Source organism: Melampsora larici-populina (genome assembly GCF_000204055.1).
Source record: "Melampsora larici-populina 98AG31 unplaced genomic scaffold MELLAscaffold_21, whole genome shotgun sequence".
Taxonomy (NCBI): domain Eukaryota; kingdom Fungi; phylum Basidiomycota; class Pucciniomycetes; order Pucciniales; family Melampsoraceae; genus Melampsora; species Melampsora laricis-populina.
The window spans coordinates 69,884-94,794 of NW_006768785.1; the positions used below are offsets into that span (position 1 = coordinate 69,884).

The 24,911-nt window shown below is 41.6% G+C and overlaps 5 protein-coding genes across 5 annotated transcripts; 2 read left to right on the forward strand and 3 right to left on the reverse strand.

Annotated features, from left to right (window-relative positions):
- Positions 1-1,340: 1,340 nt before the first annotated feature.
- On the forward strand, positions 1,341-2,282 carry MELLADRAFT_87440 (uncharacterized protein; the record flags this gene model as incomplete). The annotated part of the gene is made up of 4 exons (XM_007410544.1): positions 1,341-1,402; positions 1,560-1,572; positions 1,620-1,658; positions 1,815-2,282. 4 exons carry the CDS (start codon positions 1,341-1,343, stop codon positions 2,280-2,282), a joined length of 582 nt encoding a protein of 193 aa, XP_007410606.1.
- Positions 2,283-15,495: 13,213 nt separating this feature from the next.
- Positions 15,496-16,589, reverse strand: MELLADRAFT_106982 (uncharacterized protein; the record flags this gene model as incomplete). Its single annotated transcript, XM_007410720.1, has 2 exons — positions 15,496-16,230; positions 16,320-16,589. The coding sequence occupies 2 exons, from the start codon at positions 16,587-16,589 to the stop codon at positions 15,496-15,498; spliced, it is 1,005 nt and encodes a 334-aa protein (XP_007410782.1).
- Positions 16,590-16,736: 147 nt separating this feature from the next.
- Positions 16,737-17,238, reverse strand: MELLADRAFT_106983 (uncharacterized protein; the record flags this gene model as incomplete). Its single annotated transcript, XM_007410719.1, has 2 exons — positions 16,737-16,859; positions 16,930-17,238. The coding sequence occupies 2 exons, from the start codon at positions 17,236-17,238 to the stop codon at positions 16,737-16,739; spliced, it is 432 nt and encodes a 143-aa protein (XP_007410781.1).
- Positions 17,239-17,611: 373 nt separating this feature from the next.
- On the reverse strand, positions 17,612-20,886 carry MELLADRAFT_106984 (uncharacterized protein; the record flags this gene model as incomplete). Its single annotated transcript, XM_007410718.1, has 4 exons — positions 17,612-18,405; positions 18,469-19,487; positions 20,151-20,490; positions 20,580-20,886. 4 exons carry the CDS (start codon positions 20,884-20,886, stop codon positions 17,612-17,614), a joined length of 2,460 nt encoding a protein of 819 aa, XP_007410780.1.
- Positions 20,887-22,144: 1,258 nt separating this feature from the next.
- On the forward strand, positions 22,145-23,020 carry MELLADRAFT_106985 (uncharacterized protein; the record flags this gene model as incomplete). Its single annotated transcript, XM_007410545.1, has 5 exons — positions 22,145-22,347; positions 22,441-22,498; positions 22,572-22,633; positions 22,703-22,775; positions 22,859-23,020. 5 exons carry the CDS (start codon positions 22,145-22,147, stop codon positions 23,018-23,020), a joined length of 558 nt encoding a protein of 185 aa, XP_007410607.1.
- Positions 23,021-24,911: the final 1,891 nt, after the last annotated feature.

The window sequence follows — 24,911 nt, forward strand, 5'->3', positions numbered from 1 at the left end:
ATGACTCATGTCTAATCTTGCCTCCAACAATCTGATTGATTGTGATGAGATGAATGTCTCTGTGGACTTTGTGACCTGCTCCCTGTAGGACCAGGCTTGTCTCGATCTCAAATGTGATGAACATTGTTTCTCAGTCTCAACATTCAGTGCCTTCAATGTTTGAAACCGTGGACCAATCACCTGCTTTCTCATATAAAGGTTTGTACCCTTCTTACCATTTTTCAATCTCATCGACTCCCGTCATTATAGTTGTTGATTGGAAAATTGTCTTCATATTTCCAAATTTTTATTTACTCGATTGAATTCATTAACCCACATCAACCCACACTGTATCCAATCATTGTATTCTTTTACTTGTTTTTTTATTTCATTTAACTTGGTTTTTGCTCATTTTCTTTACACTCTTTTAAGAAAATTTACTACTATTTGTTTTAATCTTTCTTGACGCTCATTTATGTTTCTTTAACAATAAAACTTCATTTTCATTTTCACAAAAAAATCACTTCCTTTTCGCCTGCAGCGCTCCGAAGCGCTGCTGGGCCTAAGTTTAGCTTTCAGTTGAGCATTTTCCATGAGTTTTTCCTTCAGCTTTGCTGAAAGCTGCCAATATTCAGAGGGTCCAAATCACACTGTGCTTCCCAGAATACGGTTGGCAGCGCTGCGAGCCAGGCTTGATGTGGTGTAGGGCTATGACCCGGCCCCAGGGCACCACCCGGCCTTGGGAACAACTGGTTGCATCTTCACGCAGACCAAGGCCTGTTGTGGGCCTGTATTCAAGGGTTAGGAGCAAAAAAGTCAGGGCCGGCACCCTGAGTGACTGGGCCCGTGGTGGGGATCTGGGGACTCCATAGGCCAAGCCCAGCTGACCCAGGGCGTGTACCGCTTGCCTCCAAGAATTCATTGGGCAGGCTCAGGCACTCGTGGCCAGGGCTGGGTCATAGCCCTAATGTTGTGGTGCTAAAGGATGGGTTGATAATATTATTTTAGATAGAAGGATGAGGAATGTGCTGAGGAGCAATGCCTGAAGCGTCCCGCCGCAAAAAGCGGGAAGGGAGCGCAAGGGGAGCGGGTTGCCCCGCCCGCGCTTTCAGAAAACAGGTGTAGCGGGTATATCCGCCCCGCCCGCGCTCCTGTCGAAATGTTTTTCATGTAGGGGAGCGCGGAAGTAGTGGGGCGGTCGGAAATAGCACGCTGCAAGGTTTCAGATCCTGCACGTAGAGGGTTAGTACCCATTGTGTCAAAGGAACCAATACATCACTAGAGAATCGATATCATCACGGACATCACCACCGTGGATATCACCCAATTCCTTTCAGAAATTGTCAGATATCTGATATCTGATGACTGAAAGGAAGGCCTTTCCTCGACTCACGCCAACGATCTTGGCGCCACCTCAAATACCGTAAGTCCCATCTCTTCATTTTCCGTCAAAATCTTCTTTCCTGCCTCTTTCTGGCCTCAGCTGACCCAGAAATTCTCTCACCCGATTCTCATATCATTTTCATAATAGATCGATCATGGATTTCACTGTCATAACTCGTCATAACGTTTGCTGGAAGCACCGCTGGAAATGTCAGAATTTTTTATATTTCTTTTTTGGGGTCATGCCCTATGTCAAGATCTTGGTAGGATTTTTTGTTCTGGATCCTATTTATATCGTAAGTCTTCACCGTTCCCAGTTTTTCCTCCACGCCAATTTTCATCCATTCAAAAATTCTGCTCAAGTAGTTATTGATAAATTCCCCCAATTTTTCACATTATTTACTATTTACCATCTCTGTTATAAAATTTTTGATCATTCCGTTTGATTATAGTACAAGACCAAGATGTTACCACCCAGCTCCTCTCTTGTTCCTTCTAGCAACGGTCCAACCCTTCGTCCTAGGACTCCTACTCAGCCCAGACCCGATTTCATCATTCAATCTCCCGATCTATGTGTAGCTTCTATTTGTCCATCCCCTATTCGCGAAACTGTTGACTCTGACAACGAAGCTAGTGTGTGGGAGGTTACCAGCGGTGAATCCAATACCACCGATGGCATCGGTGGTGACAAAGTTGAGGTTGTTGAAGAATCGGACAACAATAACTTAACCGTTCCTACCACGAACAAGAAGAAGGGTCGTAAGTGCAAAGGCAAGGCTCCTGTTGCCAAAACCCAAGGTCGTCCGCGTGGATCTGGTGCTTCAGGAGGCTTAACCCGACGTCCACCCAAGAAATCGAGGAAAGGACGTGTTGAGGTAAGTTCAATAGTCCTTTGTTCATATTTCAAAAACTCGCACTAACTTGTATTCAATGATTATGTAGGCAACCGTTCCTGTTGTTATCGATGTTGACCAGGAATCTGAAATTGAGGTCGTTCAGACTCCGGGTGCGCGATGTGCGCAACTCGAGCGTGTCCGCAAGTTATTGAAGTTTTGCAACACCCCAACTCATGTCAAAGGCGAGGTAAGCCTTCCATTATTTCTCTTGTTCTTGTTCTTTTATATATCTTTTTTTCGATTTCTTTCCTTTATCTTATTCTAATCTTCCTCATTTGAATTTGTAGTCAGGAGACGACCCCCGGCAATTCCAATGTCGCTGGTGTTTTGGGCGCTTCATCCGTGGTGCTCGTAGTCACTACAACTTGTAAGCTCATCGGGATGGAGCAAAAGGTCGAGCTGCGTGTCCCCGACGAGCTCGAGCGATTCAAGCTGGTTTTGACTTGCCCAACACTTGGGCTCAAGATCAAGCTGAAAGCACTCAAGCCTCGAACGAAGCCAATGGTCAACCAACTCTCGATGCTTTTCTCTCACAAGCCACCTTCAGTGTTGACCTCTGCAACACTGTCCTTGTCATATGGATATTATGCCATGCTCTTCCATTTAATCGATTCTATGATGGGCCTTTAAGAGCCGCATTCAAGCTGGCTAATCGTCGAGCTGACCTGAGGACCCCAACTTGGGCCGCTGGAATTGCCAAAGAGCTCTATTTCAACTTGAGTTCATCCGTGATCAATTTGGTCTCTGTAAGTTTTTATGTATTTCCCTCAACTCAGCATTCATATTCATCTTTATTTTTATCTGACATCTTTATATTTATCTGAATCATGTAGAATAATCCTGGAAAATTCTCCCTTGTCCACGACGTTTGGACTACCAAGGGTAATAGATATGCTTTCATCGGAGTTTCAGCCAATTTCATCGATGAAGACTGGAATTATCGATCGGTTCACCTCACTCTCAAGCTAGTAGCCTGGAACAAGATGGGCTTTTTACTAGCTCGCCCAGTCGCCCAATTCTTGATAGTGAACAAGCTTCACACTAAGATGAGTACAGTTTCTTTTTATAACATACATTATCAAACAAAACTAATTTATAATGTGACCCAATACATGCTAGCTCAAACCACAGATTTGGGTTCTAACAATAACACAATGGCTCTTGAAATGGAAGAAATGTTCTCGGAGTCCAATGAAAACGTTCAATGGGATTCATCTAAAAATCATGTCCCATGCTTCGCTCATAAGCTCGGTCTTGTGGTCAAGCATGGCTTGAACTCGATTGGTTTAGCTGCAGGACACATCAAACCAACCACACCGGCTAACACTTCCATTCCAATTCCCACCGTCATTCTCAACGACGACATGACCGAGGTTGTATGCGAGTCTGATGAATCAGATGACGAGATCTTTGCTCCACCTTCATCACGCCCTTCTCAAGACTCCACCTCCGATGTAGAAGATGAATCAAGTTATGATTATGTTCCATCTAGCACATGTGTTGTGGTTCAAGGAGCTATCAAGGTATGTAATTGGTCTCTTTTTTTCATTCACTTCTGTTAAGTTCTCTACTGACTAATTCTGCAACATGACCACCAGCTCAAGGATATCAATGCCCTATTGACTCGAAGTAATGCTCGCCGTGGTGAGTTCGCCGCTCGAGCAGCTCAGATGGGCTATGATGGACCAGCCCCTATTTCTGGATGGGGTGTGCGCTGGAACATCGACTTAGCAATGTTTTTGAATTTAGTTGCTGGTCGCGATGTGAGTACTTTCATTACCTCATTTTCATATTTATCATCAGCTTTTCATTGACCGTTTGAATATGTAGGTTATTGATTCAATCCTCATCGCCGATCAAAAGACGAGGTATTATCAAGGTGCGATGATGTCCATGGAGGAGTGGGATGCTGTAGAAGAATTGTGCAAAGTGTTGAAAGTAAGTGTTATGTCTTTAATCATCTCATGTCCAGACTTTATCACTAACATATGTTATTCATGTACATGATCAGGTATTTCACTTCTCCACCAAACGAATGGAAGGAGATTTTGCATCGGGTTCAGTCGTCCTGGCTGAGTACCTGCGAGTGAACAAAGTCCTTCAGCAGTTGCGCAACGCTTCTGTTTTCCCAAGCATAATGACAATGATCGATACCATGTTGGTGAAACTCTTGGTATACCAAGATGAAGCAGCCTCTTCAGACGTGATCATACTGGCTACAGCTATGAACCCAAAGTATCAACTTCGATTCTTTGACCTCCACTATCCCGAATATGCCGAGACAGCAAGAGAACTCATCGAGAGTGTCTTTCAAGCCAAGCTCAATGACTGGCCCGTCACTCCTCCTTCAACCCCTCCACCCGGTCCAACTTCCAGCTCAAGTACTTCATTCGATCAATTTGATGTCTTCACCTCTGCAGCCACCTTTCAATCATCTGATTCAATCAGATCTTCCGAGCTAGAGATATATCTACAAGGCACTGTTCCAATCACTCCTGGGCAATCGGAACTAACTTGGTGGCAGGTAAGTTTCCATCGTTATTCACCTCTGACCATTTGCATTCATTAACTCTTTCTTTGTTCCTTCAGGCAAATGCCGAGTGATTCCCAGTTCTTGCAACCGTTGCTCGGGATTATCTATCGATTTCAGCTACCTCCTGTTGTGTTGAGCGTACTTTTTCTTCTGCAGCCGACATCGCTGTACCTGCGCGTGGAGGTTTGAAAGCCAAGACAATCTCACGAGCTGTAGGATGCAGACAATGGCTGCAATCCTACATTCCCGTGGTTGGCAAATTTGCCAATGCGATTGCTTATGTCACCTCTTTTGCAGCAAACATGATGAAGAAGAAAAAAGACTAGTTTTACTCTCAAGTACTTACGCTTTGTGTTGTTTCTTCTTGATTATTTTTTTCCTTCTTTACCATTTCTATGGCTATTTCCTGCCCGCAAAGCTGTTGCTTTTCCTTGAGTGTCAAGTTTGGTTATACTTCGCTGGTATTCCTTATTGTTTCTTTGGTTATATGTCTTTATCGTCACTATCGTCACTTGTTTAACAAATTTCCCGCTGTTTTTTCTTGTTCTGGCAAAATACAAGTTTGTCCTTGTTTTTTTTGGTCTCTTATATTGCTCTTCGTGTGTTTATTGTTTCAATGTGAATATTAATAAAAAAAATAAAAAATTGTGAATAGTACACTCTGCCCGCTCCCCAGATCCTGAAAACCGTGCAGCGGGGCGCAAGCGGGTCCCAAACCCGCCGCGCTCCTTTGGCCATGTAGCGAGCCAAAATTTTAAGCGGTGCGAGAGCGTGTGGTACATGTAGTGGGTATGTATACCGTTACAAAAAAAATTGGCTTTAGCGGATCACAGCGGTGTGGTTCAAGTATTGTGAGGAGGGGGCTTGTTGGTTATTTTGGCCCATACCCAGCGGTTCTTGAGCCTCCAGGTTGAGCTGCAGAATTTGGCAACTTGATCAAGACATAACCCCATTTCCATCACGCCATCATCCATCACGCCTCTAATTCCCAGCAAGTATTGTTTTCAGGCATTCGGAACTGGTGCCGGATCTAAATCTTCAATATGTGGACATGTACTGATCATCGATTGGACAGGATGATTGATCGAGTTTGGACTCAACTCAATCATCGAATTCAAGCCTCACATCTACCATTCTTTCCTGGTGTTTCGAAGTGGAGGATCTGGATCTCAATTCTCAACCCATGGACTGAACATCTTTCAAATGTGTGGACTTATCGAGGTACAAAGGTCAGTCTCTCTTCCTTTTTACATCTCCATCAAGTGAGGATACTATCGTTGTTGACTGACCTTTGTCTTTACATTAATTTACCTTCCAACCATTAATTATCAACACGTTGTCATTACAACTCTTATAATTGTTTATCTACAACTTTTTATAATTGTTAATCATGTCTAACTTTACCAAGCAACCAACAATCACATCATTCATCTCTTCTGGATACGAGACTGATAATGGCAATACTCGACCTACAGCACCTCGACGCTCTTCTTGGCAAGTTACACCAGCCAGACGTGCACCTGGGATGATCACCCCATCTTCCGACTCTTGCCTTGGTCTCTTTGATGGGGTTAGAGATGTTAGGGATGTGCACGTTCATCAGCAACATGAGCGATCTGCCTCCCAGCCACAAGGCAATGAACCGCCGTGTGAACCCGCTCAAGCAAGATCAATTATGGTTTCATGTCCTTCAAGTTCTACTCCAGTAAGTCAATCTTACTCCTCTCATCTTTCAAATCAAATGATTACCAATTTTCCTTTAATTCTTTTGATGTATTTCAGGCTACTGGTACCCATCAAGCTTGCTCAACTCAAGCTCGCTCAACTCATGAACCTGCTTGACAAAGAGCAATCACCGTTTCATGTGCTTCAAGCTCAGCCTCTACTGCAGTATGTCGGTTTTAATCTTACTTTAGTCCAAAAAGTATGGTATTTATGTTATGATATTTACGTTCACTTTGATTCTTATGTATCTCAGGCTACAGGTACCCACCGTGCTCAAACCCTTTCTGTATCAGATGCGGATATCAACAACCGCAGCGAAGTAAGTTTGTCTTTTTTATTATGTATTAGTTTGTTTTGTTTTTGATCTGACTAATTAATTAACTTTGTCTACAGATACATTTGGGTCCACCTGTGGTGGATTTGGCTCAAGACTCTGATGATGATAACTCACGGCTCAGAAAACGCAAAAGAAACCAGCCGGCAATCGAGCACAATGATCCATTCAATTACTTTGAGCCACCAACACACAAGTACAATGTATGTCTTTAATCTCTCTATTTAATCATTTATCTTTATTGAACCTAATGACTGATATAGATTGAACCAATCGTTTTTGTAGCCGCTCGACCAACCTGGACTATCTTACACATGCAGGATGTGCTTAAAGGTGGTTCGGGTCAGTGGAAGCTCTTGTCGTTCTAACCTCAAAGCTCATCGCGATGGATCAAAACAGGCTGGGAAGTCTGGCGCTGGATGTAGTCGTCGAGACCAGGCAATCACGGCGGGCGCCAAGCTGCAACCAACCAAATCCAAACTATGTCAACAACGTCTCTGTTGGATTTTTCATTTTGTTTTTCTTGTTTGCTATCAAAAGTCATATGCATTTTATCTAAATACATTTATCACCAAAGCATTTTTTTATATTTCATTTCTTCATTACTACATTACATCATATTTCTGCACTCGTATTATGACATCATCATATTCATGACATCATTTGATTTTTGTTTTCTTTTTGCTTTATAACCTGAAGATGTTACAGTCTCTCGAGTTCTTTTCTTTCTTTCTCATCTGACTGTATCCATTATAATCTTACTATAAGATTTTGTCAGAGTTTTTCTTTCTCTTTTATCTTATACTAAGATTGTTTTTGTTTGGCTTCAGGTAATAAAAGTTTCTGATCTGACTGTATCCATTATAATCTTACTATAAGATTTTGTCAGAGTTTTTCTTTCTCTTTTATCTTATACTAAGATTGTTTTTGTTTGGCTTCAGTCCAACAGTCTCCAGCAAAGTCATCAAAACTCATTAGCAGCCTTTTTATCTTCAGCGCCAAAGTTTAATAACAAGACCTTGAATCAGTGCCTGGCTGTGTGGCGAGTGGCCCAGGCTTTACCTTTCAAACGTATTGATGATCCCATACTTAAGTCCATAATGTATTGGCTCTGCCCGGATGCCCGAATCTTTGGTCGAAAATGGTCAGCAGAAGAGGCCAAAAGATTGTATCTCTCGCTCCGAGATTTGGTCATCGAGAAAGAGCTCAAGGTATAACATTTTATTTCATCTTCTTACATCGAAATCTAATCCAATTTGTTATTGCAGTTGTGGTACAAGTAGACTGACATGATCGTCATTTTTTCATTTGCAGGAGCTGGACAGCAAGTTCTGTTTAATCCAGGATGTCTGGACCGTTAAAGGGAATCTTCATGGGTTTATTGGCGCATTGGTGTCCTTCATTAAGAAGGACTGGACTTATGTAGTGTGGCACCTAAGTTTTAAACTAGTTGCTTGGCATCACAAGGGTCACTTATTGGCTGAGCCCATGGCGACCGTCTTGAAAAAGAACAACTTGTTCCAAAAGATGAGTTTTTCAATTTTCTTTTGATCTCTTTCTATCTTTTTGCTAATCTTGTTTTGAATAATACATGCTTGCAGGTGTCTCTGACTCCGGAAGCAACAATATCACCCTCTGTCGCAAATTGCAACGGCAACTCCACAAAGAGGGCCTGAAAACTGGGTTTGACTTCACTTGGAAACCAAGTTCACAGTTGGTTCGCTGCTTTTGTTATAAGATGGGTTTAATAGTTAAAGCTGGTCTGGACACGCTTGGAATGAAGCCAATGCGCATCCGACATACTAATCTTGGTAGATTCCCTCAAGTTGAAATATTAGCGGTGATTGATGAGGATGAAGAGTTGGGACAGGGTCTTACCACTGGATCCGACTCTGAGGACCCCAATTCTGACAAAGACGGAATCGACAGTCAGCCTGATGAAGAAATCCATAGCAACACTTCCAGCACCAATTCTGATTCTCATTCCGACTCTGAGGAAGAAGATAAGGAACAAGAAGATGAATCTACTTTCTATTGAAACCGCAAGAGTGCCTACTTGCTGGGTGACACTTATATGAAACAGTTGAGTAAAGACGTGAGTAGTTTCTTTTTTCCTTATTCCTGGGTTACTTCCATTCACTGATGTGTTTCATTTGGTTGTGATCGAGAACCAGATGGACACTGTGAACAAAAAACTCACTTGGTCGAGTGGCCATAGTGCTGACTTCAATCAAAGACGTGAAAGAGCGAATGCCCAACAAAAGAGAGACAAGTTGCCTTTGTTCAAGGCCCTCTTATCTGGCCATGGGATACGCTGGGGTATTCAAGCTGAGAGATGGGAGCGTATGTGGGAACTTTGTGGTGTAAGTTTTCTGTCTATACTCAAAAAGTTTTCTTGTGAAGTGATGTACTGACCAAATCAACTCATTTTTCCAGTTGATTGATGGAGTGATGAAGGAGGATTTAGCTGAGGTCCATGCCAAGAGGCGCCGTGCCAGAAAGGATGGTAAGAAGCATGGGTACTTTGAAGAAGTGATTTTTTCAGTTGCAGATTGGCAAGCACTGAGGGATATGCTCAATATTCTCACTGTAAGTCTTTCAACTTAAGAATCTCAACTTGTATACTGACTCCTGGATGTATTCCTCATAGCCTTACAAGATTTTAACTCGTGAGATGGAAGGCAACATACCTACGGGGTGTATGGTGCTGGTAAAGTATGTACAGCTTAAGTCGTCCATGGACGATCAATTGAAGACTATGCACTTGAACAACCCTCTTTACCCGATGGTTGACATCATGCTAGAGAAGATCAAGATGTATCTTGACGAGGCACTTGCCTGTGATACCTTAGTTCTTGCCGCTGTTTTTCACCCCGGTTTATGTTGTAGTACTTATAGCACAACAAGGGCTATACAGTGCTTTGAAAGAGGATAATCTGAAGATATAATAGATCTAAAGAAGGTGTCTGAGACTGCTCTTCCTGAGAATTGTCAACAAACTGGACTTTGTTGTTAAAGTCTCCTGATAACAGAGAATATAACCAGGTCTTTGATAATAAGAGAAAAGTATCTTGATAAAAAGCACCAGAGAAATAAGCTCAACACATTTAAAGTGTTATTCCAGTCGAGTCAAAATGTTGAAAAATAAGCTCAATATCTTTTTGATATTATTCCAGAATGACAATGTCATATAAAGCACATAAAACAAATTTCTCCTCTAATGAAGGGCTGATTTGAGTGACCTAGTACTGCTCTAATAAGTTTATAATGATAAAAATGATTAATGCTATGTAAGAGATGAATAAGAAAGGAAACATAATTTCGCACAAAGGACAAAAGTTTATAAACACATCAATACAAATTGTTAAAGTGGTAAACAGCTCTTAAAAATCCTCTTTACCATCCAAAAAACCAAAAGATGACTAAAATGTTGGTAAACAGCTTTGATCTAATGATTCAACCACTCTCTACATTCCTAAATTTTGCCATCAGTAGCTCATTAAACCATTATGATCATTACTATGATGTAATGTGATCTTCTATTCATCATCTGATAAGATTTATTACTAATTTGACCAGTAAAACATGACTAATCTCTATTCTTATGATCAAATGCTGTGTATATGCTGTGTATATGCTGTGTATATGCTGTGTTTTGAATTTTCTAGAATGAATATTCATTTGATCTTATGATGATTCAGCATTTCAATGATGTAATTGCTTGTTATTAATGATTTGTGATCTTGTTGATGTGTAATCAAATCCTTTGATTCCTTATAACTTTTGTCATACACCTCTGTTACTGATGATTTAAAGGTTGTACATTATGAATTCGATGATTCTGAGTCGAATGAACTATTACTCATCAAGTTCTGACATCATTTGACACATGTAATCAGCTGAAAACCTTCATTTTCGACTATTTTCACCTATTTTCTTCACTTACACACCTTTACTAAGCTTTTCTTTCCTTCTGTAACGTTACATAGTAATCTAAAACCTTCAAAATCTCTAAAGACACTCTTGGTAACCTTATTCATTACTAATACCACTGTTACATATGTGAAACTACCTGTAAACCCTTGTTTACCAACTTTGACTTTTTCCCATTTCCTCAATAACTTCTATTTTCCCTTATAAACCACCAATATTAAAGTTGTTACTGAATAAAATAATGCTCCTCTTTCATATTCTAACTCTACTAAACCCATAAACCTAATATTACTACCTGAAAAACCATTTCTCAACCTGTATACCTATATTTTAGAGTTTTTCTTATGTTTTTTTTTCTTTCTTTTTGTAATCTGTTTGTTAATAGTTTATACTTATCTTATTAAGTTTTTTCATATAAATTGAGTATGCAAAGATAAAATATATGTAATATAATTGATGTAATTCAAAATTCAATTTTTTTGATTTTTTGATTGGTCTCATAGATTGATTACCACAACATGTCCGATTCTTTTCTCGTGCTTTTGGAGAGGGATCTCCTGAACACGACCAAGCTGAAGCTTTACTGCAAGTATCATTCACATCCAAGCGTGAGCGTCAAGTAGCCGAAGCTGAAGATTCAAATGAACTGGATCCAGTGACCACCTCTTCAGTCCGAGGTGGTTCGCCTCCCACAATGTTCTCACCTGATTTCCTTGATTTCTATAATGAAGTGGCAACCGTAAATAACTTCAACGAGCTGGATTGATACCTTCAGGGCATTGATCCGATGAAATCACCAAACGTCAATGATCCTCAATACGCTTTGGATTGGTGGAGGGTAAGTCCTATGTTTCTTTGCATCATTGTCAATCAATGTTATCACCTGACTGATTAACCCTTTCCAGTGTCATGCAGGTAAATATCCTGTTCTATCAGTCTTAGCTCATGACTACCTTGCAACTCCAGCAGTGTCATCTCCCCCAGAGAGATTGTTTTCAGTGGCTGGCCGGATTTGCACTGACGAGCGAGGTGGATTAAAGCCTTGAATGACCGAGATGTTGGTCTGTAGTACCTTATGGATGCAAGAAGGGATACCTCTTACTGGGGATTTTGAGGAGGTTGGCAAAGTAATAGATTTTTCCAAGAAGGCGATTATGAAGAAACCCCAAAAAACTTATCAATGAGATTCACCTATGCCTCGTTTCTTTCCTTTATCAAGATTTTTACTCTTTATTTATAGATTTTTATTTTTTATATGATCTTATTTATTGTTTTCATTACTATCATTTATAACGTTATGATCTTATTCTTTAGTTTTGATTAATTTTTGTTATTTTTCTTATGGCTGGAACCTTTTCAGTACTATTGTTTACTACTATTTACATTTTCTTGACGCTCCTTTAAAACACAAATTACATTTTATTTATTTTTCACATTAATTTTTTTTTGGCCGGTAACGCTGAGAAGCGCTGCAAAAAAAACACGCTAAAAGCTACCATTTTTGCCAAAAACAAGTTGACAACTACCATTAACCCTACCAAGTTTTGTGAGATTTTTTACGCGCCACGCTAGCGTTTTCTTGCCTAGTAGCGCTGGGTAGCGCGGCGAGCCAGACTTGACTTGATCAAAAACCTTTGGGTAGTTGAGGATGTCTGATGTTTTGTTTAGTTGAAGTTTGTGAATTGCATTTGTGAGCTTTGTGTCACATTTTGAATATCTGTGGCATATGAATAGATAATGATCATTAGTTTCAATGCCCTCTTGGCATTTGCACAAGGTGTAAAAACATTGCTGATGTTCAAATAGGTCAGAATCAAGGTGTGCTCCGGCCAATATCCGGCGAGCTCAAGGATGATGTCAAAGGCCTTTCCGGTATCCGGATCCAACGGATATCCGGCCAAAAAACCGGGTCTGGGTCCCTGACGACACGCGTAAGCTGCGGTATCCGGTGTTTTCAGGCCATTCCGACAACCGAACCGCCAGATTATCCGGTCACCAGATGGTTTCAAAATCCTTTCCGACATCCGGATCTGACAGATGCTCTGACGGAGATCCATCGGATCTTCGGTTCCGGAGCACACCTTGAGGTCAGAATTGAGACAAAGATGATTTGATCTCAGCTGCATGATAGTTGCACATTTGTGTTTTTGAAGTTGACTCAAGGCTTTTAGATGCTTTTTTGGTGATGGTTTATGACCCAAACGTTTGATGTTTTGGGGGCTGAATTCATTTGCATCCAATTTTGACCATGCCTTGATGGCTGTGGTAAAACCTGCGAGAGTTGTGGTAGACGTGAAGGTGCTTGGCAAATCTTTTTTTCAAGCCGTTAGCTATTTTGTCAACAGTTTCATTGCCTTTGCCACCACAGTGACTTGGGCATCACCAAATTGTCACTTTTGTGTATGTGAGGTTTGTTGCTAAGTATTTGAGTCTTTTGAAGGCTTCTTTCCGGTTGAGCAGTGATGCAATGTTGGTTGGGAAATTTGTAAGGTCTTTGATGACTGATTGGTTATCTAAGATGATCAAAATTTTACTATTATGCTGGGTTGCTGATCATAATGCAATCAAGAAAGATGTGGTGACTGGGTTTGCAACTTTCTTCTATCACACATCTTGTTTGCAATACCTTTGCATTGTTATGGCCGGAGGCCATGGGAGCCGGCGCCACATCTACAACAAAGCTCTCAGGGCTCAGGTTTAGGATTCTCTATATCTTGTTGTACCACTCCTTGATCTTCCGGCTCCTCTCCATCATTGGATTTCCCAACAATGGGAGAGAGAGAGCAGAGTGCTCACCTGAAATTGTGTCACTACAGGTTACAAGCCCGCACTGCCACTGCGAGAGCAACTGACGTTGATAACCTTTTCATGAAAACAAGAAAAATTAGTACAGATCACCAAAGCCCGTAAAGAAGAGGACATATAAGAAGAAAGTAAAAGCAAAAGAAGAATACCCACAACAAAGTGAAATAGAAACACCAAGATATCTGAAGTATCATCCTGAAATTTCAAAAACCTTAACAACCTTATCTGATTTAACATACCCTCCCACCTCAAATTCTCTTTACCCATCCCTGATCATCAGTAAATCTGAAATATCAACATTCTTCTCTACCTTATCACTTCATGATCAACAAAATTCCTCTACTCTATAAACTGTATTGCCAAGCCTCTACCACAACTCTCTCTTTCCATTCTTAAACACTCAACCTGCAAACATTCCATGTTCAACCTCATCAGCAACCAAAGTAGATTTAAGTTTGGTCAAAATGCAATCATTGGACTGTTTTTTCATTTTTCATTTTGTTCCATTTTTGCACTGTGAGAGGCTGCGCCCAACGCGCCCATTTTCACAACCGCGCCAGGGCGCGTCTTTTTTTTTGAAGGCCAGGCTGCCATCCTGATGATTCCTTTGATAGACTTGTAGTCGAGCAATCACCGGGGGAAAATTGGTGTCACATATCGATATGTGAGACATCTGTGGATCTGAGTCACAGTGTACACACATAGAAACCGAGTGACATACTGTCACATCCCTCGGATGTGACTTTAATTCACTTATGGTTCACATTCATTTAGCTCCTTCGGTAGTTTTAGTCCAATATACTGTTTGGGCAGATTCCGACTGCGTTATGGCGTAAGACAAAGTCGGGAATCCTAACAGTTATGCCCTAAAGTTCCAAAAGCCTAAACTCAGAACCTGATTCCTCACAAGCTTTAACCTGGCATGTATGGGTTTATCAAAGAGTCACAGCTACATATACTTAACTGTATACATCATCATGTACCTTGACGTACCTTTGGCCCTACTTAGGCTTAACCCAGCTTAAACTGAGCCTTTAACCTGGCTAATACCTTGATGAGGCATGAATCTCGTGTCAAAACTTCACAGGCTTGACACAAAACACTTGATAGACCTTTATGAAGATACATCAGGTTAACGTCGTTCACACCTCACCTCAATTCTTCATCACCACTCACCCCACTGTCTACATATACATCCTCATCTTCAACATCTCCTTGGAGTATATATCTGTTAGCTCTAAATTAAAGACAATGATTGTGTGTGAATTTATCATAATTGATTGTAGTCAGTGCCGGATGAACTCACAATTAAATAGGAAAAAATCAATTTTAAACTGTATAGTGATAGTGAAAGTTGGATTTGGAGATGTCCGTGTACATGTTATCTTAAATTTGAGGACATGGCATCTCTTTGTGATCTTATGATTCTTGCTACATATGAGAAAAACATATCTGAGACCAATCGATGACAAAACAAATTGAGAAGTGTTTTGATGAAAGAAGTCTTGTTGCAATTTGAGGATGACGATGGATGACTTGGCATTAAGCTAAAAAGTAACATCTTTGTTTGTGTTCTGGGAAAGCGAACAAAGCTCACCAATTCCAAGAAAAATAGCAACATTTATTACGAGCTGAGTGACCATATGTATATACAAAAGAAGCAACATTCATTTCAAGCTGAGTGGCCATATGTATATACAAATGGATCAAAGACCGAGTGAGGTGAAAGCACATTGACAGAAGTGAGAAAAAAAGAAATCATATTTTTTAGGTTATTGTAATTTGAAGAGGGAAAAACGAGCAAGATGAAACCACAGTAAGATTTTTTTTCATTTTATCACAATTTAAGGAACAAGCAGAAGTATAAGTAAAATGAAACCACACCGAAGATACATGAAAATGGTAAATTAGAGTTCATCGTCAGAACCATCGAACAGCGAGTCGTGCTCCATCTCTAGATCCGTCTCTGGATCATCATCTGTAGTTTGATGACTGCGGGAAGTAGAGGGTCCAGCTACAGGATGCTCGTTGTCCTTGGGCCAAACAAACACAGTGTGGTTTTCAAAGTTGAGGTGACGGGCCTGTGGAAATTCAGGAGGTTGTTTGCTACCCTGAGATTCGGCTAGAGGTACATTGGACACATGGGGGGGGATAGATGCTACTCCTTCATCATCGTATAAGGTAACATCGTTTGTAGCGGGCAAGATGCTGAGGAAATTACCATGTTGTGGAAACATTCGTGGTGCCATTTTAAGAGCCAAAAGATCGGTGAAGGTACACTTTGCAAGAAACACAGGATTATACCAATCCTCAGGAAGGCCAGAAGGTGCAACTGCATCGTAATCTATGACTGGTGGGTCGCGGCGTTGGCGTGGACGAGCTTTGTTGCCTCTTGGTGCACGTCCTTTAGCACCAGTGATTCGGACAGTTGAGTGTACTTTGTGGCCTTCTATAAAGTCGATAAAGTTGTTTGCGATTGGGGAACGCCAGAACGGATATTTGCTGAAGTTGATGGAAATTTCAGGGAAGGTGGGATTGACGTCAACTTCATCATCCGAGTTTGCGTATCTATTCTCAAACGCATCAACATAGCAAGGTACAACACCCATAGCCATTAGGTGCTTCTGGCGCTTTTCAGTCTTCTGTTGAATGGATAAAAAATGAGAGTACCTGGGTTAGAAATCTAGTTGAAAGATATGCCTTGAGGTCAAAATAATGTCAAAGTACTCACTCGCTGAAGTGACACACTTCTGGTGTTTTTCTCTTGTTCATTAACTAGAGCGTTTGGGTCTTTGAGGAGCTTCTTGTATTGATTGCGAAGGTACTTGATATGCTTTACAAAGATCGCAGATAAGATCATATCATCCATCTTGAGACGGTCGGCTTCTTGCTTTTGTGCAACCGTGATTCTGAAACCGTTCAAGCCCCACTTCCACACCTTAACAAATAACATGATCATATTCTGATTGAATTGATCGTCTACTTGCGCTCCCCATTCCATGGTTGAAGATTAAAATTGCCCTATGGTATGCATTTGCCCCGACATTTAAAGTGACGTCATCCTTGGATCCAAAAACACCATCTACTTGGTGTTTGACTTCTCGCGGTATATTCTTTGTAAGTTTGAACCACCCTGGTAACAATCTGGTTATTCATCTATAGGCTTGAATTGTTGTAAAGAACGGCTGTAGTATTGATCGGGAGGTGGCGGAAATGGTGACCTTGGAGTGGCTCGACCCATTAATATCAAGCATAAGTCATGCGCAGATGCCTACATATAGCAAGTTGTGTGAGTTTTTGGTAAACAAGAAAGAAGAAAAAAAGTATTCAGGGTAGCGTACACTGAGGAACTTAGAGATTTTGTATTTTTTCAGATTGATGGCTGCATACATATCTTCAGGCTTCTTTTTAGTTCGGGCTCGAGGTTTGTAGACACGTCGTTTGGGACTGGGGGTGTTCTCTGGAGTACTCTCACCACTATTTATTGATAGCTGGTTCCACCGCGCTTGAAGCTGTCGCATATCCCTGTAGGGGTCATTGGAAGGTGTTGCTGAATTTGGTGTGTTATTAACTGGACGAGAAGGTGTGGTAGATGAGTTTGGTGTTTTATTGGCTGGGCGAGCAGGTGTGGTGGAGGGTGTTTGTGGCATGATGGACAGTGATTAATAAGATGGGATTTAGACTCGATGAACAAAAAGTAGATGTAGACAAGAGAAAATGAGATGATATTGATGGAAAGCGAGTAATAAGATGAGAAGAGTTGACAAGACGAGACTATGTTCGGACAGAAGATATAATGAAAAGATAAAATGAAAAGATGTGATGAAGATGGAAAAAGTGGGGTCAAGATGGAATCAATTTAAAGCATTCGGAGATGTTGCAGATTGGAAATTGAAAATTAAGGCCAAACAAACGATGAATGTAGGCTTGCGAGAAGTTGTATCCAATGAGAGAAAATCAAATGAATGAATGAGAAAAAAGAAAAAATCAAATGAATACATGTCCCAAAGTAGATGTGATTGGTCATGACCAAGTATGACGACCGCGGCTCAAAGATTTTACAGCGATTGTTGGTTGTGAAATACCAAAAGTTCTTGATTTGTAATTGTATGATGCAGTGGGATAACGGACTTGATGAAGCTGTATGACTTCAGGTATCAATTCGGGAACCAAACCAAATCCTTGTGCCATGTGAGCCTTTGTTGGATTTGTATAAAATAATTGTATGTTGAGGTCTGACCAGTTTTTGAAAGGGTTGCGTAAGCCATCACTCTCGTTCAACGCCCGATATCTAAGAAGTGATATGAAGGTCTCTTGTATGTCTTGAGAAGTTGATGTACACCAGCGAGTATGGTGGAATATCTGGAGAACTTGACCAAATACTGGCGCTTCTGGGTTGTGAGTCGGGTTGTATTCAATAATTCCGTTCTTGCAGCTACTCTCATATTTTGTGAGAGTGTGGCCTGACCAAGTGATCTGTTTTGCAAACTTTACCCGTGAAGATATGAGTTTTTGAGAGGTGATGGCTTGATTTAACTGATGCTGGGAAGACGGATTGTGAGGATTGAGTTTTCGGAGCAGAGCTTGATAAGTGGCTGAGCAGAGGTTATCTGACATATTTATGATCGCTTTTGTTGATGTTGATGTTGCAGAATCTTCGTCAAGGGGAATCTCGCCAATAGAGGAAGACAACTTTTTACCACACTGCATAAGAGGAGCTACTTCCCTCACGCACTCTGGTAGATCTGGAGAGTCTAGTGACACAGCCAGATTTGATGCTCGACAGACTTGTCGAAGCATTGTCAAATCAAGTTCCCCTATGAAAGAACAAGGAGAGGTGAGTGAGATACAATATTAAGCGGATTTAATACTTGACTTACATATCTTTCGATTGTTTGGAATTCGTTGTAGAATACCGTTGTATTGCTCAAACTGCCAGGCTGCCAAGTAAGCTGACGGACCATAGTTGAAGTGCTGAAACGGGACATGGAAAGCCATGTGTTGATTTGGAGTTGGCTTTAAATCGGATCGAAGTTTCTGTAGGGTGGCTCGGTAGGCAGTGAGATGATTGAAATAATTCTGAATTTTTGTCATAGAGCTTTGATAATTCATAACGATTTCAGTCAAACTGCATAGATGAAGGGCATTGATTGCTATGTCTGGCGCAATCATGCCCAAGTCAACAAGCTGGAATATGACGAAAGGAATATGAACTGTGGCAAGGACAACCCAGTCGGATGATTTCAGTTTTCCATGTGAAGCACTTCCTAGATTGGAAGGAGGAGGGGACATCAACGATGGAATTGTTGTGTGGACAATTGCTGAGCGAATTTTTTTGAGAGCTTCAGTACTTAAAAGGTCGTCTGGAATACTAGATTTGTCCGTCCCACTAAGAGGTTCTCCATCATCATCATAAATGTCATCCATTTCGTCATCACCAAGGCCTTCTTCTAATACTGTCAATGTACATGGATTAAGCGATAAGTTTCCTACTCTTCGACCTGTACTGTTTGAAAAAGATGAAGTGTCACTATTTGAGAAGCCCATTGCTTGGTCCAGATCAGGTTGAAAAGGTTCCCACGTGTCGTTCATTGAAATGTCCGTATCAATTGCTTCTTGCAAGAGGTTGCTGAGTTTCGAGTCGTCCTTTTCTTTATCAAGGGTTTTGCCTAATTCATCAAGATTCCATACCCGTCTGAAATGGTACTCAAGGATTCCACTGATACAGTGCATTGTATCAACCACGACCATCTTTGTCGGATCCCAGTATTCTAATTTGTTTAAACATGACCATCGGACCCCACAGGTATCAAACAGTTTCTTTCGAGCATTATGAGTTGGAGCATCTTTCCAGGCATTTGCTTGACGAGTGTGATCCGTGTGATTTCTAAGCGTCCAGCTTTGATATTCAAGCGAGTGGTTGTTATCTTGTGTCAGGTAACAGAAAGAACAAAAGAAACGAGCGCTATGTGATGCGTAGCCGATTAATTTTCGAATGGCGGGCAGGTCACACACAGCAGTCATGAGTGCAACCCTTATGTTACGGCCTTCAGGATGTCGAAATGTTGGGATATCAATTCCGTGTTTCCAGAGATGCTTCAGCTCGGCTACTAGATCATCGATCACATTGTTCATTTGCAGCACTGATGGCTCGTGTGGTCCAGGGGTGATTCCAATTACACATATATTCTCGAGCTTGTATCGAATTTCTGGTGGAAGAGATAGACAAAACAAGATGATAGCTCCAACTGACGACTTTTTCCCTGCAATCTTATTTCCAAACGGGTTGAACCAATCTACATATATTCCAAACGCTAGATTTCCAGAAGTTGAAGTGAAAGCTGAGTTTGTTTTGGGATCTTGAAAAGACCGCCACATTTCTCCGTCCCATATATCCGTAGCTGGCTCCCGGCGCGGTTGTTGATGAATGAGGATAGATTTATCAAGATGATCTTCGATGTGACGACGTTTGAGAAAGCGGGTGAGCCAAGGTATAAAAGGCTGTGTGCTGTAAAATCTGAAAGGTATGTTGTTTTTCCGGAAAAGAGGCTCATTGCAAGACTTGCTACGTTCGGTTTCTTTACGTGTACATAACTTAGGAATTGGAGGCTCATCGCCTTCGGGATTTCTGTATTTCTTGAAACATTTCGGACAACAAACACTGCGCTCTAGAACAGATTCGATTTCCAACCATTTCAATGCTGTAGCACTACTAGTCGGAAAAGTCTTGAGAAGATCTTCATCAAACTTGTGAAGGGAGATGTTTTGGCTGAATTGGATTAAGATGAGGCGTAAAATCTTGAGAGTTGAATCGACAACCCTTCTGCTGACTCCAGCAACAACATGAAGGTATGTCACCAGCGCAACACAGAGGAATAGCCAATTTCCGTCGGTACGTTTTGCTGGATAGTTACATAAATAAACAAAGTGTAGAGTCATGTGGCGGGTCGTAAAACTCCGTAGCAAACCTTACAAATGTACATATACTCACCAGCTGCTGCACCTAAAGGTTGCTGGCTAAGATTTACAATTGAGTTTAAACTAGTCCTTAGGATCTCGTCATGTATCGAGGATACCACATCCTGTGTCATGTTGGATGATGATTTTGAAGCAGATGGTGTTGATGAATCAGATGATGGTGCTGGATCCGGTGAGGGTGTTGGATCTGATGACGAAGGCTGCTGAGGTTGAATTTTAGGAGGCCCCAAGCCGTGTTTTGCTCGATGTTGCTTGATGGTCAGTAGAGAGACTGTTGGACCCTTGTTGAGGCATATCGCACAATCGCACTGGCGGTTCATGGTTGGTTGGATGTCGAGAATTGATACAATATCAATGGTCGTTGATTCGAGTTGATAAATGCTGAGCAATGGTCATTGACAACACCAGTTTGTCAAATCAGATTGTCACAAAGGTTTCGCCCTTGCACCAGTCAAGCAGCTGCAAACCTTTGCTTGCAAATAGGTGAGATGTGATGATAGGTTGTTTTTGATGATGTTGTTGATAGTCGAGCTGGATTGATCGATCGGTCGTGAGTGAGATATGAAACGCACCCTTGATACGAGGAGATTGATGTGAAGTGAGTGGTAAACCTGTTGGAGATGTGCTGGAGTTAATGCCGGTCGGATTTGTCCTGTAGTATCTTAAGGTCTATTCTTTATCTGAAAGCACCTACCTAGTATCCCTACAAGGCTTGTTAAGCACTTATCTAATGCCTGACACGATTTGAAAGGAAACCCGGCGAGTTTTAGCCCAATCTGGGTAAGCTTGACCAGGGCTCAGCGTACTGAAAAGTTGTATGTAGCAGTTAAGTATATGTAGCTGTGACTCTTTGATAAACCCATACATGCCAGGTTAAAGCCTGTGAAGGAATCAGGTTCTGAGTTTAGGCTTTTGGAACTTTAGGGCATAACTGTTAGGATTCCCGACTTTGTCTTACGCCATAACGCAGTCGGAATCTGCCCAAACAGTATATTGGACTAAAACTACCGAAGGAGCTGAATGAATGTGAACCATAAGTGAATTAAAGTCACATCCGAGGGATGTGACAGTATGTCACTCGGTTTCTATGTGTGTACACTGTGACTCAGATCCACAGATGTCTCACATATCGATATGTGACACCAATTTTCCCCCGGTGAATAAGACCACTGTCGAATTGAATGCATGTACATATGACAGAGTGAATGGTGTAATACAAAAAACGACATTTCATTCCCTCGAGTGTCTAAAATGATTAATACAAAGTGCTGAACTCAAGATAAACTTAACATCTTGTCAACTTACATAATTCGAAGACTTTTGGGAGAGGAAAGTCGGAAGAAATCTATTTAAAACTCAACCACCAAGTTTAATAGAACTGATATTTTCAGTAAGAAGTTGGAACCCTCCTTTTATGATTTGACCGTTTTTTTGTACTTATATATGAGGACTTTGTTAAGTTTATTCTTTTGAGTTTCCTCGCTTTCCAGTACCGTCACGCTCCCCATCAAATCAAGATCCTAGAACAGCTAGAGCTAATTACATCCTTTGCGCACACTCATTCCATACTTTTCTGATATGAAGTTCATCACCTTAGTCTTAGTATTAACCCTCTTACAAACTTCCTTAGTTCGTGCCGGTGGCCTACCCAACCGCCTTCGATCGCGCCAAAATCAATTAAAACCCCGCGACTGTAAACCCCCCAGTGATCAAAACGATCAAACCAACTTGTACCAATGCCCCGATGCAGGAGGCCCAGTAGATTTAAATGACTGTCAGGTGTAAGCGATTCAGAACTTGAAATACTTCTTGCTAGGTGTCATTGATTTTCTTCTATGTACTGGTTCATTCATTTTTTCCTTGGTTTGCTGTAGGGCTGGTCAGGCAATGTTCAACAATAGGTGGAATAGTACAGGTTATAAAAGCTGTGGTGTGAGTGACAAGTTTATGAACAAGTCAATGTCGCTGTCAACCTGATTGCTTTCTTCTCGAACATATCCTTCAGGTCATGTACTGGTCGAAAAAAGCTGATGGAACTCCGAACCCAATAGTTCCCTCACAAAATTAGTAAGCCTTCATTTGGTGTCGTGAACTATATGTGACTGATGTCTAGTTTGCTCTATTCGACATTTGCAGCATAACCATGGAAATAGTGAAGAATTCGCTTAACGAGTTCGCATCTATCTGTTGCGCTGAAGTTCCGGCCGTGGTGCGTACTTCATCTGTTCTCCTCACTCCTTGGGTAAAATATCATTATTATAACTCGCATCTGTTCGTAATTTCTGGTTTTAGCATGAACACCCAGCCATTGAAGATCTAGATATAGATCCCATAGGTCGTACTTCTTACTGTTCGGGCCGGGTAAACTCCGAGTATCTCGAGCCCGCGCGGCTCACCGATGATGACGTTGCCACTTTGGCAAAAGAAAATGAGAGAGACTTCCACGGACCTTAAAGTGCCCTGGAACAATCGAGAGAAATGGTCTTTAGGGATATCCTAGTTCCCTCAAACTAAGTAGTTGTGACTCTCCATTATCAACCATGAGTCGATGTTTCAGGTCAATTTACTTCGGTTCACTCGACTTGACCTCCTGTCTGTTTCTTCTCCGAGGCTAAAAACTATCTTTTTCTGATGCCAACTTGAAGTCTACTATCTAGTGTCAACATTCATTAGACTTGTTCTGTCCGGCTTATTTCATTGTACTTCAGTTGACGATACACGAATCTCAAGTAATTATCTTTCAAGGAGATTGACGGATGTGCATGTATCGTTGATTCTAGAAGATATGACGCTTTCAATCAATGCAGCCGAACTCTCAAGAACAGATTCTGCCTGGTTTATAGTCAATTTTTGATCTAAGTGATGTGAGTCTTGACACTGGGTTGTAAGGAATAAAGCAAGTCTCGAACCCACTTCCCAAGTACACCAGGAGTCAAGGGTATGATTCTGGGATCTGACAAACAACCTCAGGCATAAGTGACAAAGAAGGTCAAGGATAAACTCAACTAAGTTCCTTACTGCTTCTTGCATGCTTCGGTCAAGGAATTCATCAACCATCAAAACAACTTGATAAAAATTCTACCTTGATCTGAGTTGAGAATACAACAAAATGCTTGATGGCCACATAGGTCTGATCAAGCTACTTGAATGATGTCCATATATGTATGTGTATTGTCATTTTTTATATGTCTTTTGTGTTGTCTTATTCTTGCACTCTTGCAAGAGTAAACTGGATTGTGATCCTACCTTGTGTTATAAGTCAACTCACTACACATTGGAATCTGGATGAGGATGAGCAATTGTAAACTTGACAAAGTCCCACGCTCGCGCATCCTCGCGAGGCGTCGAGCGAGGGACTTACGCCAATTGTGTACGCTCCATAAGCTCAGAGATTTGGCTTTTGCAGGGAGCTCACTTCGAGTGCTTATAACTTTTTCCACACCAAGGATTCACATATGGTCCAAAAGAAGAACTTGTGCGCCTGACTCTGGCGCATAAGGTACATATTTTTTTTCCCGAGGAATGTGCTCCCCTCTGCGAAAAAATGTGCTTCAAAGAGTGGGTCTTAGCAGCAAATTTGGACTTGAGAGAGAGGTCACATGTGTAATCCTCTGTTAAGAGCCAATATTTGATGTGCATTTTAGGCAAGAGGGAAGCACTTTCCTTGGGAAAAAAATATGTACATTATGCAGAAGAGGCAGACACTCAGCTTTTTCCTTTGGACTAGACCCAAATCCTCGGTGTGGAAAAAGGTATAAGGCCTTGAAGCAAGCTCCCTGCCAAACCCATATCTCTGAGGTTTTGGAGCGTACACATTTGGCGTAAGTCCCTCGCGAGGCGTCGAGCGAGGATGCGCGAGCGTGGGACTTTGTTAAGTTTAGAGCAATTGATGTTGAGAGGATGTTGATGGACAACAGTGATGCTTATTGTGGTGGTCAGCCCGGTGATGAGAGAGTCTAAGATGACACAGGGCGTGTGACTGTCTGACGGTTCAGACGGTTCAGACAGTCAATTATATTATACATCACTGTGGTACTGCGCCAAACTCACACCTCACTGTTAGGGTCATCACCTGTCCCTGGCCCCAACTGCCCAAGCCTGCCTGATTATTTCTTGGAGGCAAGCGGTATGCACCCTGGGCTGGCTGAGCTTGGCCTACAGAGTCCCAGGATCTCTGGCCGTGACATTTTTGGTCCTATCACTTTCATACAGGCCCACAACAGGCCCTGGTCTACTTGAAGATGCAACCAGGCATTTCCAGGGCTGGGTCATAGCCCTGCTCACCATACAATGAGGCTCTTGGATTCCATGAAGCAGCGGATTCTCTGCTTCTCAAGGTGGCTTG